Source organism: Hipposideros armiger, unplaced genomic scaffold, assembly GCF_001890085.2.
Source record: "Hipposideros armiger isolate ML-2016 unplaced genomic scaffold, ASM189008v1 scaffold_12, whole genome shotgun sequence".
NCBI lineage: Eukaryota > Metazoa > Chordata > Mammalia > Chiroptera > Hipposideridae > Hipposideros > Hipposideros armiger.
In genome coordinates, this window is record NW_017731362.1 from 6328722 (window position 1) to 6341838 (window position 13117).

Sequence of the window (13117 nt, forward strand, 5' to 3'; positions counted from 1 at the left end):
CTTCACAGAACTATCACCTCATGGCTTTTGTTTTGCAGTGTCGGCATTTAAATAATAAGAAGCTATCTTTTGCTTCTTCAGTGTCAAAAACAGCAAAATGTAATCTGTGAGGTCAGAGTTTTGTGACACATGGTGGAAACTGGGAGTGTGAATTTAGACAGTGAAATTACAGAAATGGAGTTTCTAAAGATACAGTCGAGTATTGTCTGGAAGTATGGAACTTTTGCAAAGTAATTTTGAAGAAAAAATGGAAAACATGAAAAAAAACAACAGGGATATCATGTAAAACCAGTTATGTTTTAAAATTATTTTAAAAAATATAAGAAATGACTGATCTTTGGGGTTATAGCAGAACTAATAGCTGTAGATATGGAAAAGCTAGTAGAAAAAGTAAGAACTTTGAAGTGCACCATGAAGCAGAAAAAAAATAAAATTTTTAGAATATGACCTCAGCCCTTCCTGGCTTTTATTAGGTCCGTGCCTGACTTTAAGAGAGCAAGGAGAATGTATTCTGTGCAAATAGGGAATGGCATACAAAGTATCAACAGACCTGGCTCCAGTCCCCAATCCCAACATTTCTCTACTTCTTGGTCAGGGCACATGACCACCACTTGCAGGCTGAGTTCTGTCCAAGCCCTGGGACATCCTGATCCCCAAGAAAATTCCCCTGGATCTGCATCCTGACAGCTCAGCTATCCCATCTTCCTGACAAGGTCGTCTATGAGATCTTTCAATTCAGCCTCAGGCATCAGACCCTTGCCTGCCTCTTTAGGACTTACCTGGTGTCCAAAATCCAGTCAGTGGATCTATGTCATTACCTTGTTCTTCCAGGACTGTGGTCTGACCCTGGTCCTCCTGAGCCTCAGAGCCTCAAATCAGGTCTCCAACTCCCCTATTTGCCAACTTCTGTGATGCCACCTCTTTCTCAGGGGTCTCCATGCTAGCCCTGCTGTGTTCTGCCCATCTGCCAAGGCTGATAGCTGCTTTCAGTGGCCTTGTCAGCAGTTAGCCAAAGCGAGGACTCCCTTTGTCTTGACTGCATCTGAGATTTTCCCCCACTGACTGTCCTACCAAGTATTAATTCTGATATGGACTACAGGGAAAGTCAGGAGAAAGAGGAATACTACTTAAAATAATTGTAACCCCAGCATCTGCCTGGAGCCCAGTAAAGGGAACACTAGGCGGCAAGCAGAGACCTCATAAGAAAGATGTTCTTCGAAGCAACATAGGCTACTCAGACTAAATCCCAAAGGCTGCCAAAGAAATGACCCTTAATTTCTCTTTAGCTCAAGTTAAGTAAATAAGCTGGGAGGGAGAAAAGAAGTTTGTAGGAGGTAGACTGTAATAGTGTTTGTCATTTTTTCAAACGTCTTTCAGGTATGTACATCATCTCACCTGAACCTTATAAATATCCTGGGTGTTAGACAGGTCAAGAATGATCATTTATATTTTATAGATGAGAAAACAGAGGCTAAGGGAGTTTAAATTGCTTGTCTAAGGCCACAGAGTTGCGAGTCATTGACAGAGCTGAGAAAGAACCCCGGACTCTAAGGTCAGTGTCCTTGCTTCTATGCCACATTATTTCACTAAAGGTTAACAAACTGTAGGTAAAATACAGCAGGCTAAAATGGGTACTATTTCTTCAGAGTGATTAGTTCTTTCTAAATTAAAATTTCAATTATTTAGATTATTTTCTAATTATTTAAAAATAATTTAAAATCCCTGAGTCTCTATGCAAGTTTTGATAAAAATATTAACTCTCTTAAATAATAAAAATGTTATTGGACCATTTTGTCATGCCAGTCACATGTAGTTTCAACTATAAATAGAAAGGTTAGAATATGGTACAATATAAATGACAGTGAATCTGCTGCAGCTAGCATGGTTGGGCTGCAAGACACTCCACTCACCTGCCAACTCAGCCAAATCAATAGTATTTAAAAATAAGAGTAGACAGATGGCTGTGAATGAGGCCGATAGCTGACAACTTACTCAGTATGTGCAAGCTAGTAGAGAGGCCAGCTGGGCAACCCTAGTTTGAAGGAGTCTGTGTTTAGCTTTTGAGTCTCAGAGCATACCTTAGGAGGACTCAGAACTGCTATGGGACTCCCTGAAAAATGGGTTTCTTTCAAAGAGAAACAGGAGACGTTTTTCCAACAGGAGGTACTCTTGACTTGAGCATGAATCTCCACTCTTAAGGAAATTCTTATATCTTGAACAATCCACAGGTTATTTTTGATAAAGTTTAAAATACTCAAAAAAAAAAAAAGCTGGCTGGTGTTATGTTTTCCCATCCTTCCAAATTCCCCTGGAATACGTGTTATTTGGACCTGAACATGACACTCTGCCATGTGTGCTGCACATGTATTTGATGTCATGCAGTGGCAATACAGCGGTTTAAAGATAATAAACATGTGAATCAGGACCCTCTAGAAATCTGAATTTCTTGGTATAAAGGAAAGTATTTGGACTAAATATGAATACCTATTCAAATATAGCTTTGGAATTTATTTACTCCTTTCTTACTTAATCCTAGATAACACCATCTCTGATACTCAGGATTCCAGGCAAATAGCCAGATATGTGATGTTATGGCTCAGAGGTTCTTACCCTGAGTAAGGTCCTACCCCATCCTGCTATCCATTATTCATGAGGCAATTTTTGATGACTGCTTCTCAGCACCGTCTTCTTTTTTTTATTTTTAAAATCATTTTAAGTATAGTTTTTGCATTATTTAAAATTCAGCTGCTCATGGGAAAAACACAGTATGTTACCTATTGTAATTTGAAGTATTGTACTTCAAAAATTATTAGTTGAAGATTTCTTGTATGTTGAAAATATGGTGAGCAGCAAAGAGGTAGCTGGAGATAAGAGAGATCTTGCTCTTAACTTAGGAACAAAGATTGTGCAATTGATGAAATAAAATAGATGGGGACCAAGTGCTGGGGAGTGCAGAAAGGCTGATAAATTCTCTGTGGATGCCTAGGGAATAGCTTTCTAGAGAGGAAAACTTGGGGTTTGGAGGATACAGTGGGGCAAAGCAAGAAGGAAAGTCATTACAGGCCGAGAGAAAAGCATGAGTGAAATGTGAGAAGGTGTGGGTGAGCCAGAAACCTTCATAGTCTCGTGTGGAGGAACATCTCATGGCAGGTTGAAAATTACAGGGAATAAAAGAGGAACATTGGATTGGAGCCAAAATACTGAGGCTTAACCATGAAGGTAAAGACTCTGAACTTCAGTTTGTGGGTAAAAGGGAGGGAGTAGCCTCATCTGATCTGATGTATAAAACAGAACTCCAGCTGTAATAGAAAATAATTTTTAAATGTCTATCCAATATTTTTAAATAAACCTTAGTTGTTGAAGGCAGGTTATTGTTTTACCTAAGTTTGCAAAATGATTTATCTGCCTGAATTTACCAAAATTATGATTAAGGTATTGTAAGGGGGAAAATGATGTTGGGAAATTGCTACCAAAATGATATCTGTAACCAAGAAGTAAATTATCCTGCAAACTCATGAAGAAACATTAGCACGTTCCCATCAGTCAGTGAAAATAGATTGGGAAAGATCTTCAAATATATGACAACTATGAAGAGTTGAAGAATTTAGAGAGTTTTTAATTGGGATTATAAAAGGAATGTCTTGCTAAGCATGCAGGCAATATTTATGCTGTTTTTTGGGGTTTTTTTTTAATTAGCAGTACTGTTTTTTTCCTTTCACAAATTACAACCAGGTCTGAAGTGCTTTATTTTTTTGGCAATTTCATGAAGAATACAAGAAACAGAAAAAAATATCTCTGGATGTTTTTCAAGATAAAGAAAGTGATACTTAATTCACACATAGCTCTTTGCAACCCCCATTCAGATATAATACCAGTGCCCCTCACCAGACACCTTTACATTAGGATGCCAGCATATTACAGTGAGGAGAGGAAGCCTTTGCAAATATCAGAAAATGAATATCAACACAAATGTCAATACAATATTTGAAACTATGTGGGGTATAATACCACTGGCAATTAGAGTATCAGGATGGTGGGTGCTTAAGAGAGAGAAAGGCAAGTGTGCACATTACCGTCCTCTCCTATGGGAATAAAAATAGGTTTTAAGGGATTATTGTAAAAAAAGTAAATGTTATTACCTATAAAATAATTAAAACAGCTCCTGTCATATAGAAAGCTCTTCATAAATGAAACTCCCATGTTGCCTGAGAACTGGTTTACTTTGCAGGAGCCTCTTTCTATTATTAAACCCAGGATCCCACATACTCTGCTGCAGCCAGGCTTTCGCCTCTCCTTTCTCAATAAACCCTTCAGTCTCTCTCAGTGACACTATTAAATCTGATCCTTTGCCCCAAGCAATAGGTCAGGTGCTTAAGGCTTTGCCTCTGGCCTTTTGGTTTCCTGTGCATCTCCTCACTATAACAGGCACAACCCCCCCTAAGAGATGTCAGTATTTCCTGAGACTCCCCTCTGGGAAGTAGTGTTGTTCCTTCTCTCAAGGAGCTTCTAGTCTAGATTGAAAGATGGAAAAGACACATTAAAAATGAGATAATGATATGTGTTAACTTATAAGACAACCGTGTAAGTGATGAAACAGGCGATGCAGAGGGTAATGATGGGGCACAGATAAAAAGTGGTAGGGATTTAGAGGAGTGAGCACCCACCTTGAACTCAAGATCAGGAAAACCTGGAGGAGTGGCTTTGATGGGATGGAAGGGAGCTCATGGCTAGAGAGGACAGACAAGTTTTTCTTGGAAGAAGACTCATGACTTGGACATACTTAGGGGGAAAGGATTTCACCATGGAATGGCATAAGACCAGAGGGCTAGGAATCAGTGACTAGACTGTTCTATTGACTGACCTGGATTTCACTGGACATTTTCAAAGTAAAACAGTATAAAATGAGGAAACAGGAAACCTTTGGATTGAAACATTTTGCACCCTCAGTGGATTCTATAAAAGAGGAGCCATTTTGAAAATAGATGGCATGCTAAAACGGTCATTTTAGCAACTGAAGTTTTAAAAGAATGAGCAAAATGGATTGAATAATTCAAGATTGCAGTCACAGAGATCAGTTACAGTTATTTAATGCATAGATGATGAGGGCCATCACCGGGGTGGTGGCCTTAGGAGTAGAAAGTGAAAGGTGGAAATGAGTGACACAAGAAAAGAAGTCACTGGAACTTGGCAACTGAAATGGGAGCAAGAGTAAGAGAGGAGCCCAAGGTGATTGAGAGGTTTCAGCCAGGTGTCTGGGAAGCAGGGCTCCCCTGAGAAAAATGGCAAGTCGGGCAGTAGGATCATTTCCCTATATGGAGTTAGATATGGTGACAGAAACACAGAAATAAATATTCAGTAAACTGTTGGAGACGGGCTGGTGCTCAGGAAACAAAGCAGGGCTAGAGTTTGGGGAGTTATTCTACCAATTAAGTATATTTTCTAACAAGTAGAAATAACTTTACTTGAAAAGTTCACAAAGCTGTTCCAGATAGAGTAATTAACTTCATCTTTACCATACCACCATCAGGCACAGTGGCTATGTCTGTCCCCATTCTACAAATGAATGAACTGATCTTCTGTGCTAAATAATCTAAGCAAAATCACATCATACAGAAGAAAGATGAAGAATTACATTTTCTAGCACACTTTAAAGAGCAGAGAGTCAAGGAGGTGAAGAGAATTCTAAAATATCAGAATTGGAAACATAATCTAATATCTTCACTGTCTGGCTCATACTGAGAGATGCCATCTGCAGTGTTGTTGGCTATGCATTGGTCCCACTTCTGCCCTTTGAAACTACTATAAAATAATTCTATTTTTTTTCCTATATGATAGCCATGCAGACATTGAATAACACTATCTTGATGCCCCAAATTTTCTGCAGCTGTTTATTAAATAAAATGTCTTTGAGATCTTGCAAAATTCTACTCATCTACCTTTGGATGTCCTCTACTTTTTCATATTTCTTACAAACGATGAAGCTTAGGAATGAATTAGGAATAACCCTAATATTCTGGATTTGTTCTAACCAGCAGAGAATGTAGTTGCTCTGTCACACCCTTTGTCTTGACCTGTCTTCCTAGATTAACGCATGATAGGATTTCATTAGCTTTGATGGCTGCCCCATCACTTATTAAATCACATTGAACTTGAGAGCAAATAAAACTTGGTGGTTTTTAAAATTTTACTGATGTTAATAAGCCAAGTCACCCCCAGTCTGAACTTTGCAATAAACATTTTTATCATGAATATAGGCCTTTATATGTTCTCTTTGTCATCTGATCCTATAAATGGTAACCCACCATTCAGACGGCCAAGACTTTTCTGAAGCCTGATTCTGTCATCCAATGTAATAACTTCAAGCTTTGGCTCAACTGCACATTTGAAAACCCTGCTTTCTGCCTTTACTGTCCAACTCCATGGTGAAAAGATCAGCCAGGACAGAGCCGAGGGCAGAGCATGTCACCCAGCTGACAGCCTGATCCCTCATAGCACTAAACAGCCAACTTCTCCATGGTCCTGTAACTGTTTGAAAGTTTCTTTCTTGAATGAGGAGAAAATGACCTCTCCCGAAGTGTTATTTTGCCAGTTATTCTCTGCTCATCTGCACCAGTCTAAGTAAAACATCTGAATGGTTCAAATTGGAGGTTTTGGGATTATGCTGCAGGTTGCAGAGGAACAATAAGAAACTGAGTCATGATTTTTTGTTTAGAACAAATGGAGAATAATCCACTTTCCACATGCATAAGGGAAACATCCAGGAGGCTCTAAAAGCCCACATTCACAATTCCCCTCTAGGCTATAATTCCCCTACAAAATACTTCATGATAACTAATGGAGATAACTCAGCTGCACTGAGCTGTGGATAGTGGGTTTTAATGGCTAAGGCATTCACTCCCACACATCAGCCCCACATTTATACCCTTCAAACCCAAGCCTCAGCAAAATACAGATTCTCCTCTCCTGCTCCTTCAGGGCATCTTGCAAAGAGTCAAAACTGAACATGAAGTCTCTGAACTACAAGGCACACGCAGTGACTACCTCCTCCTTTCACCAGATTATCTGTGCTGGTGAGATAAGCAGATCCTTGTTAGCGTGACATGAAAAGAGGGTTCTTGGCTTCACATAGGAAAGAGTTCAAATGTGAGCCAATATAGAGTTTAAAGTAAAAGTAAGTTTATTTAGCTGAGAGTAAGTAAGAAAACAAAGGCCACCCCCATAGACAGTGGTGTTCTCTAATCGCTGATGGAAGAGAGACCGCCTTCATCCCCAGGGCTAGGGTTTATATCTATTTTTTGTTTCCGTGGAAAATTCATTGGCATGGGGGAAAGGAGGACAGAATAGCAATGGTAAGTTGATCTTTAACTTCCTTAAGATGCACAAAGAATAAGGACAGGTGTGTTTTTCACTCTTGTAAAGCACAGCCTCTATTTTATCAGCCGTGGTCTTAACTACAGGGGTGGTCATAATGGAATCTCTCATCTTCGGAAAGTTTGCTCTGTGAGATTGATGAACATCTGCCTGAGTCTGTGTCTTGGAGCACATAGGCAGCGGGCTTGGAATCCAACCTCCTAGTTCCTTCTTCTGTAAAAATAACCCTCATGCTCCTTCCCTATATTCTTAGGAGCTGTCCCCCAAGTTCTGAGCATAGTGTGAAAGACTTCCACAAAGTAGCATTTCATCAAGGTTGCATTTACATAACCATAGAAGTCATTTCCTTTGCTCTTTGAGGGAGGAGCCTATGAGGTGTTATTTATCTGCATTCAGTAAGTGAAGACTTTCATTCTTGGCAATATTGCAACTTCTTTTCTGTCCTAATTGCTACCTGCTGTCTGGGTTTGTCTTGCAACATCTCCTATCATACAATGCACCCAAAAGACAAAGGCATCATTTTCTCCTCTACAAATCTTCTGTGCACTTACTATCCTGCTAGAGCCTTTAGCAGAAGTCAGTTCAGTGTCATAACCTAGAACTCTAGGGAGATGCTTAGGCATCTCAGTTTCCTCAGTAGCAAACTCATACCGTGTTCATGTTTTCACTTCATGATTAGCCTCCATGTCCCAGAGACCTATGACATAATGCCTTCATAGTAAAAACATGTCTTCCTATAAAATTATTGTAAGGGGCTCAAGAACAAATACATAGTTTATGCCTTCATAGCCTCACTCTAGTTCCTTTCTTCCATGAAGCCTTCTAGACCCTCAAAAATATCTCAATTATATGAAGTCCAGTCACATTCTTCTATCCTTGGGTTCCCTAAATCATATTCTATGGAATACTTGTGCCCCCAAGAGTGTTAATAGATGTCCTTTGTGGTAAGTGTCCTTTAGATAAATAATTTTAAAAACTAGGTACAGTGGTCCCCCCTTATCCATGGTTTTTCTTTCTGTGGTTTTGGTTACCTGCGGTCCACCACAGTCCAAAAATATTAAATGGAAAATTTCAGAAATAAACAATAAATAAGTTTTAAATTGGGTAGCATTCTGAACAGCATGATGATAGCTCAGCTGTCCTGCAGGACGTGAGTCATCCCTTTGTTCAGCGTCTCCACACTTTTAATCACTTAGTATCTTAGATCTTGGTCTTCAGATCAACTGTCCTGTTATCACAGTGCTTGTGTTCAAGTAACCCTTATTTTACTTAATAATGCCACATTCACATAACTTTTATTACAGCATACTGTTATAATTGTTCTATTTTATGATTAGTTGTTGTTGTTAAACCTTACTGTGCCTAATTTATAAATTAGACTTTATCATAGATATGTATGTATAGGAGAAAACGTAGTCTGTATAGGGCTTGGTACTATCCGTGGTTTCAGGCACCCCCTGGGGGACTTGGAGCATATCCCCCATGGATAAGGAGGGACTATGGAATGTTAATGAAAGGTTAAACAGAGTTCTTTATCAGAGAGGATCTCAGAGCCTTTAATGTGATCATAATAAGCACTGTGAATCTTTAAGACTACAACGTCGTCCATCTCTTAACTTTTCTAGGATCTCTACTGAGAGAGGCCACTTGAAGCGTCCAAGCAGTACAAGTTTAGTGATGAGAATAGAAAGACAGCAGCAAAACAGTATAGTTGAAACTATACCAAAGAAATATACTGTGAGAACTACAAGTACCTCAGTTCTTCTTATGTAGACTCCTAGGGTTTCTCTTGGTTCCCCAGGGGGATTGTCTTCTTTCTCAGTCCACTGTAGTGACTTACCTAGTGGCTGCTGACATTTAAAATGGCAGTGCTGGTAAACTGATGGATACCAGAGATGTCACCTCTTTGGAAATCTCTACTGATTCTTTCCCCAGAAGAATTGTTTGCCTCCCCCCATTATGTGTATTTCAAATCATTTTTTCTTACATGTACAACATATTATTGAAGTCATTATTGGCAATTTGGTTATATTTGCTACTAAATTATAATCCCTTTGAGAGCAAACTCTGGCTTCATATCCTTGGCATCCAGCACACGGCCTGGCTCACGATACAGGTGTAATAAATATTTGTTAAGGGAGAAAGAACAGGCAGGAAAACCAATCCTGACAATGATGCTGCCAGGGTGAACCAAGGGCCCCCATGGCCCTGTCCTCACAAATTAAACACTAAAAATTATGGTCACCCTTATAAATGTTGTCACCCATGCTATTTTATATACACTGTTAAATAACAGTTTTTAAAAGACAGTATAATTGTAACATTCATGCAGTTGTAACACATGTTAAAAATGTTACTTAGTTCGTCAATTAATGGGGGAAACAGTAAACTTTGAACAGAAACTTGTTCAAAGGAGAATTCCAAGAACCACACATAAGGATACGCAATAAGGAAAGCTGAAATAAATTTACAAATAGAGGCAAAACAGATCTATCCACAGGACAATAATCAGTTCCATCCTACCAGAAATAATTAATTTGCATTTCTATGGACAAGCATCGTTTACATTATTACCCATTTTCTACAATTTACAGAGTTTTAAATAGCTTAAAGACAATGAAAAGTGAAAATAGCCCAGATGGGTATACTTATGAGAACACCCAATAATCATTTCAGTCTTTCAACAACTCTCATTAGCCCCAAGAGATGGCAAAATACCATTTTAATTACTTCTTAATATTCTTCCTATACTTCCTTTTATTATAATCTTCTAGCACTTATGCTCAGGTTTGATAATACTGGGTGGAGCTTGTCTGAGAAACATCAGGAGGGAGAATGTGTTTCGTTGCAGAGATCCTGCTTATTCTTCGTTCAGTTTATCCCACAGCTCTTTAATCCTAGGGTGAGTTCTTTCATGTGATAGCTCCTTTGTTCATTATATAAACTGACCTCCAAACAGCACCCCATCACTCCTCTAGGAGAGCTGTCAAAACCAAACTAAATCTTCCCCCTTTCAATACATCCATTTAATATTTTCCCACCTTAAATGTCATGTTTCCTGCATAAAGGAGCTATCTTTTTGTTTTTTTCATCCACCAAAGCACCTGAAACAATTATGGACTCATAATCCTCAATAAATACTTTCTACTTGTGAAAATATTTTAACATTTTTATAAGAAGATCAAAGTATAGAATAATTTTAAATGTATCTTTGTCATCTCTTGAAAAGTAAGAAAAGGCTTTTCCCATTTTTCTATGCCTCCTCTTCATAACCGTGTATAGCTTTTGCCACAACTTGTGTTCTCACAGTGCACCCAGCTAGAATCAGGAAATGGAATTTTTTTCTCCTTGGGAATGGTGTCAATAATTGGAGCAATCTTTCTTCAGATTATATCCCCATTGCATACTTTCTCTGGCCTACAGTCTGAATCTTCTCTATGTTACACAATTTAAGAGTGTGCTTAGATGCCTAGAGATGTGTGAAATAACTTTTCTAAGTCTTGTCTTGAATAGGGGAGAAAATTTAGGTAATTATGATTTTTCGATTTATTGAATTGTTTTAGCTCAGAATTGTTTAAGGAAGGGGTTAGAGGGATGAGACATATCCACTTAAGAGCATGTATCAGAATTACTTGTTGAACTTTCTCAAAATATGTCATTTTGTGAGACCATAGATCATAGTGAGCCATGTTGCAATGACTGCGTAGTTTAGCATTGAGAGAGAGAGAGAGAGAGACAGAGACAGAGAGAGAGAGAGAGAGAGAGCAAACCATCTTTATAACATTAAGATAATTTATAAATAGTATATATTATCATCTATAAATGGTTGAGGAAAAAACATTTTTAGTTCTGTCACATATCTCTAAATATTCTTTATAAAGAGATGTTATGCATAATAGTTGCAGTCTGCAAACCACTAACATCCTTTAATGCCCATATTTATTATGAAAGGACATATGTTAGAATATATCTTCTCTATTATGTTACCTATAAATATTGTAGTGTTTTAAGTTTGTCGGAAGACAATAGCCGAAAAAACAAAACAAAACAAACAAACAAAAAAAACCCTCTATGTTTTAATACATTTATCAAACACAATGTTCAGGGGATGTTGACTTTCTAAGGACCACTTTGCATGTTTAGGTTCACCTGTATCTGCACCATTGTGAGATTAGACGATGGGAAGATGGACTAGCAGGTACCTGGCATAAAATCAAAAACTCGTGTGAGGAAATATGTGACCAAGAGCTACCTTCCTTGTGAAATTCTGGCAACCCTGAGTATTTTTCTTATGCTCTGGAAATAGAAGTCAATAACCAAGTTGACGATTATTACCTAAATGTGTCATTTGAAAGCATTCTGACCACTACATTTTCATGATCTCATATGCTTCACTAAAGTTTTAAATGAGAGAAAAAGTCTTCAGTCTCAAGGATGTGGGCTGTAGAGCATCATTTGAAAGCTATCCAGGGAACTGAATGAGCTGGTGATGACTTAGCAGTGGGCACATGGTAGTACTGTTTCTTTGTTCCTACCTTCCATGGATCATATTGTATTACTCCACTTGAGCTTTACTATTACAGCAATAAAACCCCTCCTTCACTGCCTCTTTCCAAATGCCTCGGTTTACATTATTTCTTTTCTTTTTAGCAATACTTTCATGCTGGAGGAAATGGCCTCAAAAAGAATTTCTTGGAGAAAAGCCCAGATCTACAGTCTCTGAGATATGCTCTCAGTCTGTATACCCAAACTACTGATGCCTTGATAAAGAAGTTCATAGACACCCAAACCTCACAGAGTAAGTAACACATTGGATGTGATAATACACTGAACGCTTAACAAAAATGCAACATAAAAAATTATTATAAATAGCATTAATGATTTTTACTATAATTAAAGCAGTAAGATGGAGGATATGATTATAAGAAAATTATCAATGTATTAGAACTCGTGAATTATAATTTTATGAATAATGGCAACAACACTAGGGTATGCTGAATACTAAATGGTTGATTCTTGGTGAGTCTAACTTCATAAAATTTAGTAAAACCTAGTTTTGAATATCCATGACTGTGATATTCTCTTCAGTTTGGTAGAAAAGATTCAGTGTTTGCTGGTCTTGGTAACTTCCAAAAAAAAGAAAAAAATGCTAATTCCAAAATTCTGATTTCAAATGTGAAGTCTGCTCTAGGGTTTCCAGAAGGGAAATCTCATTTTATCCTAATTTTATATGAGAAAATTTCCAACTTTTACTTTAAAACAGGCCAAGAGACAAATATTTTATTTAAAACTGAGATCTGTTTCACATGGCGAAGTCCCACCTCATAAGCTTCTAGGATATTACTGTTAAATAACCATACTTTCAAGTTGCTTGTGATTTATTATATTTTGGTAATTGTATTCATTTAAGATCTAGCATTTCTGAGAGATTTCTGAAAATGTCAGTATGAGTCAAAAAGAGCCAAATGCAGGCAAAAGTTCTAGGGCATCATAAATCACACCACAGAAATCATAAATATAAATAAGAGGACACAGCCTTCACCCATGAGAGAGCCTCAGAAAAGAAAGCATAGAGATTTTTTTTCCTGTGATGAAAATGCTCCATGCTTCTTTGTGCTTCTTCATGGATATTTAACATTTCTAACTACATCGAAGGTAATGCCAGTATAGGTGCTCTATAGATGCGTGGCCTATCTTGAATGCTTTCTTCTTTCTGTTAGTGCCCAATTAAATGCTCCCAGTGCTC

At 38.0% G+C, this 13117-nt stretch overlaps 1 protein-coding gene across 1 annotated transcript in view; it reads left to right on the forward strand.

Moving 5' to 3' along the window:
• UNC13C (unc-13 homolog C) overlaps positions 1-13117 on the forward strand; it is a 565880-nt gene that overhangs the window by 499726 nt on the left and 53037 nt on the right. The window contains exons 26-27 of the mRNA XM_019664136.1: positions 8997-9108; positions 12022-12169. Of these exons, the coding sequence (XP_019519681.1) occupies positions 8997-9108; positions 12022-12169 (260 nt within the window). The remainder of the gene's footprint in view (positions 1-8996; positions 9109-12021; positions 12170-13117) is intronic.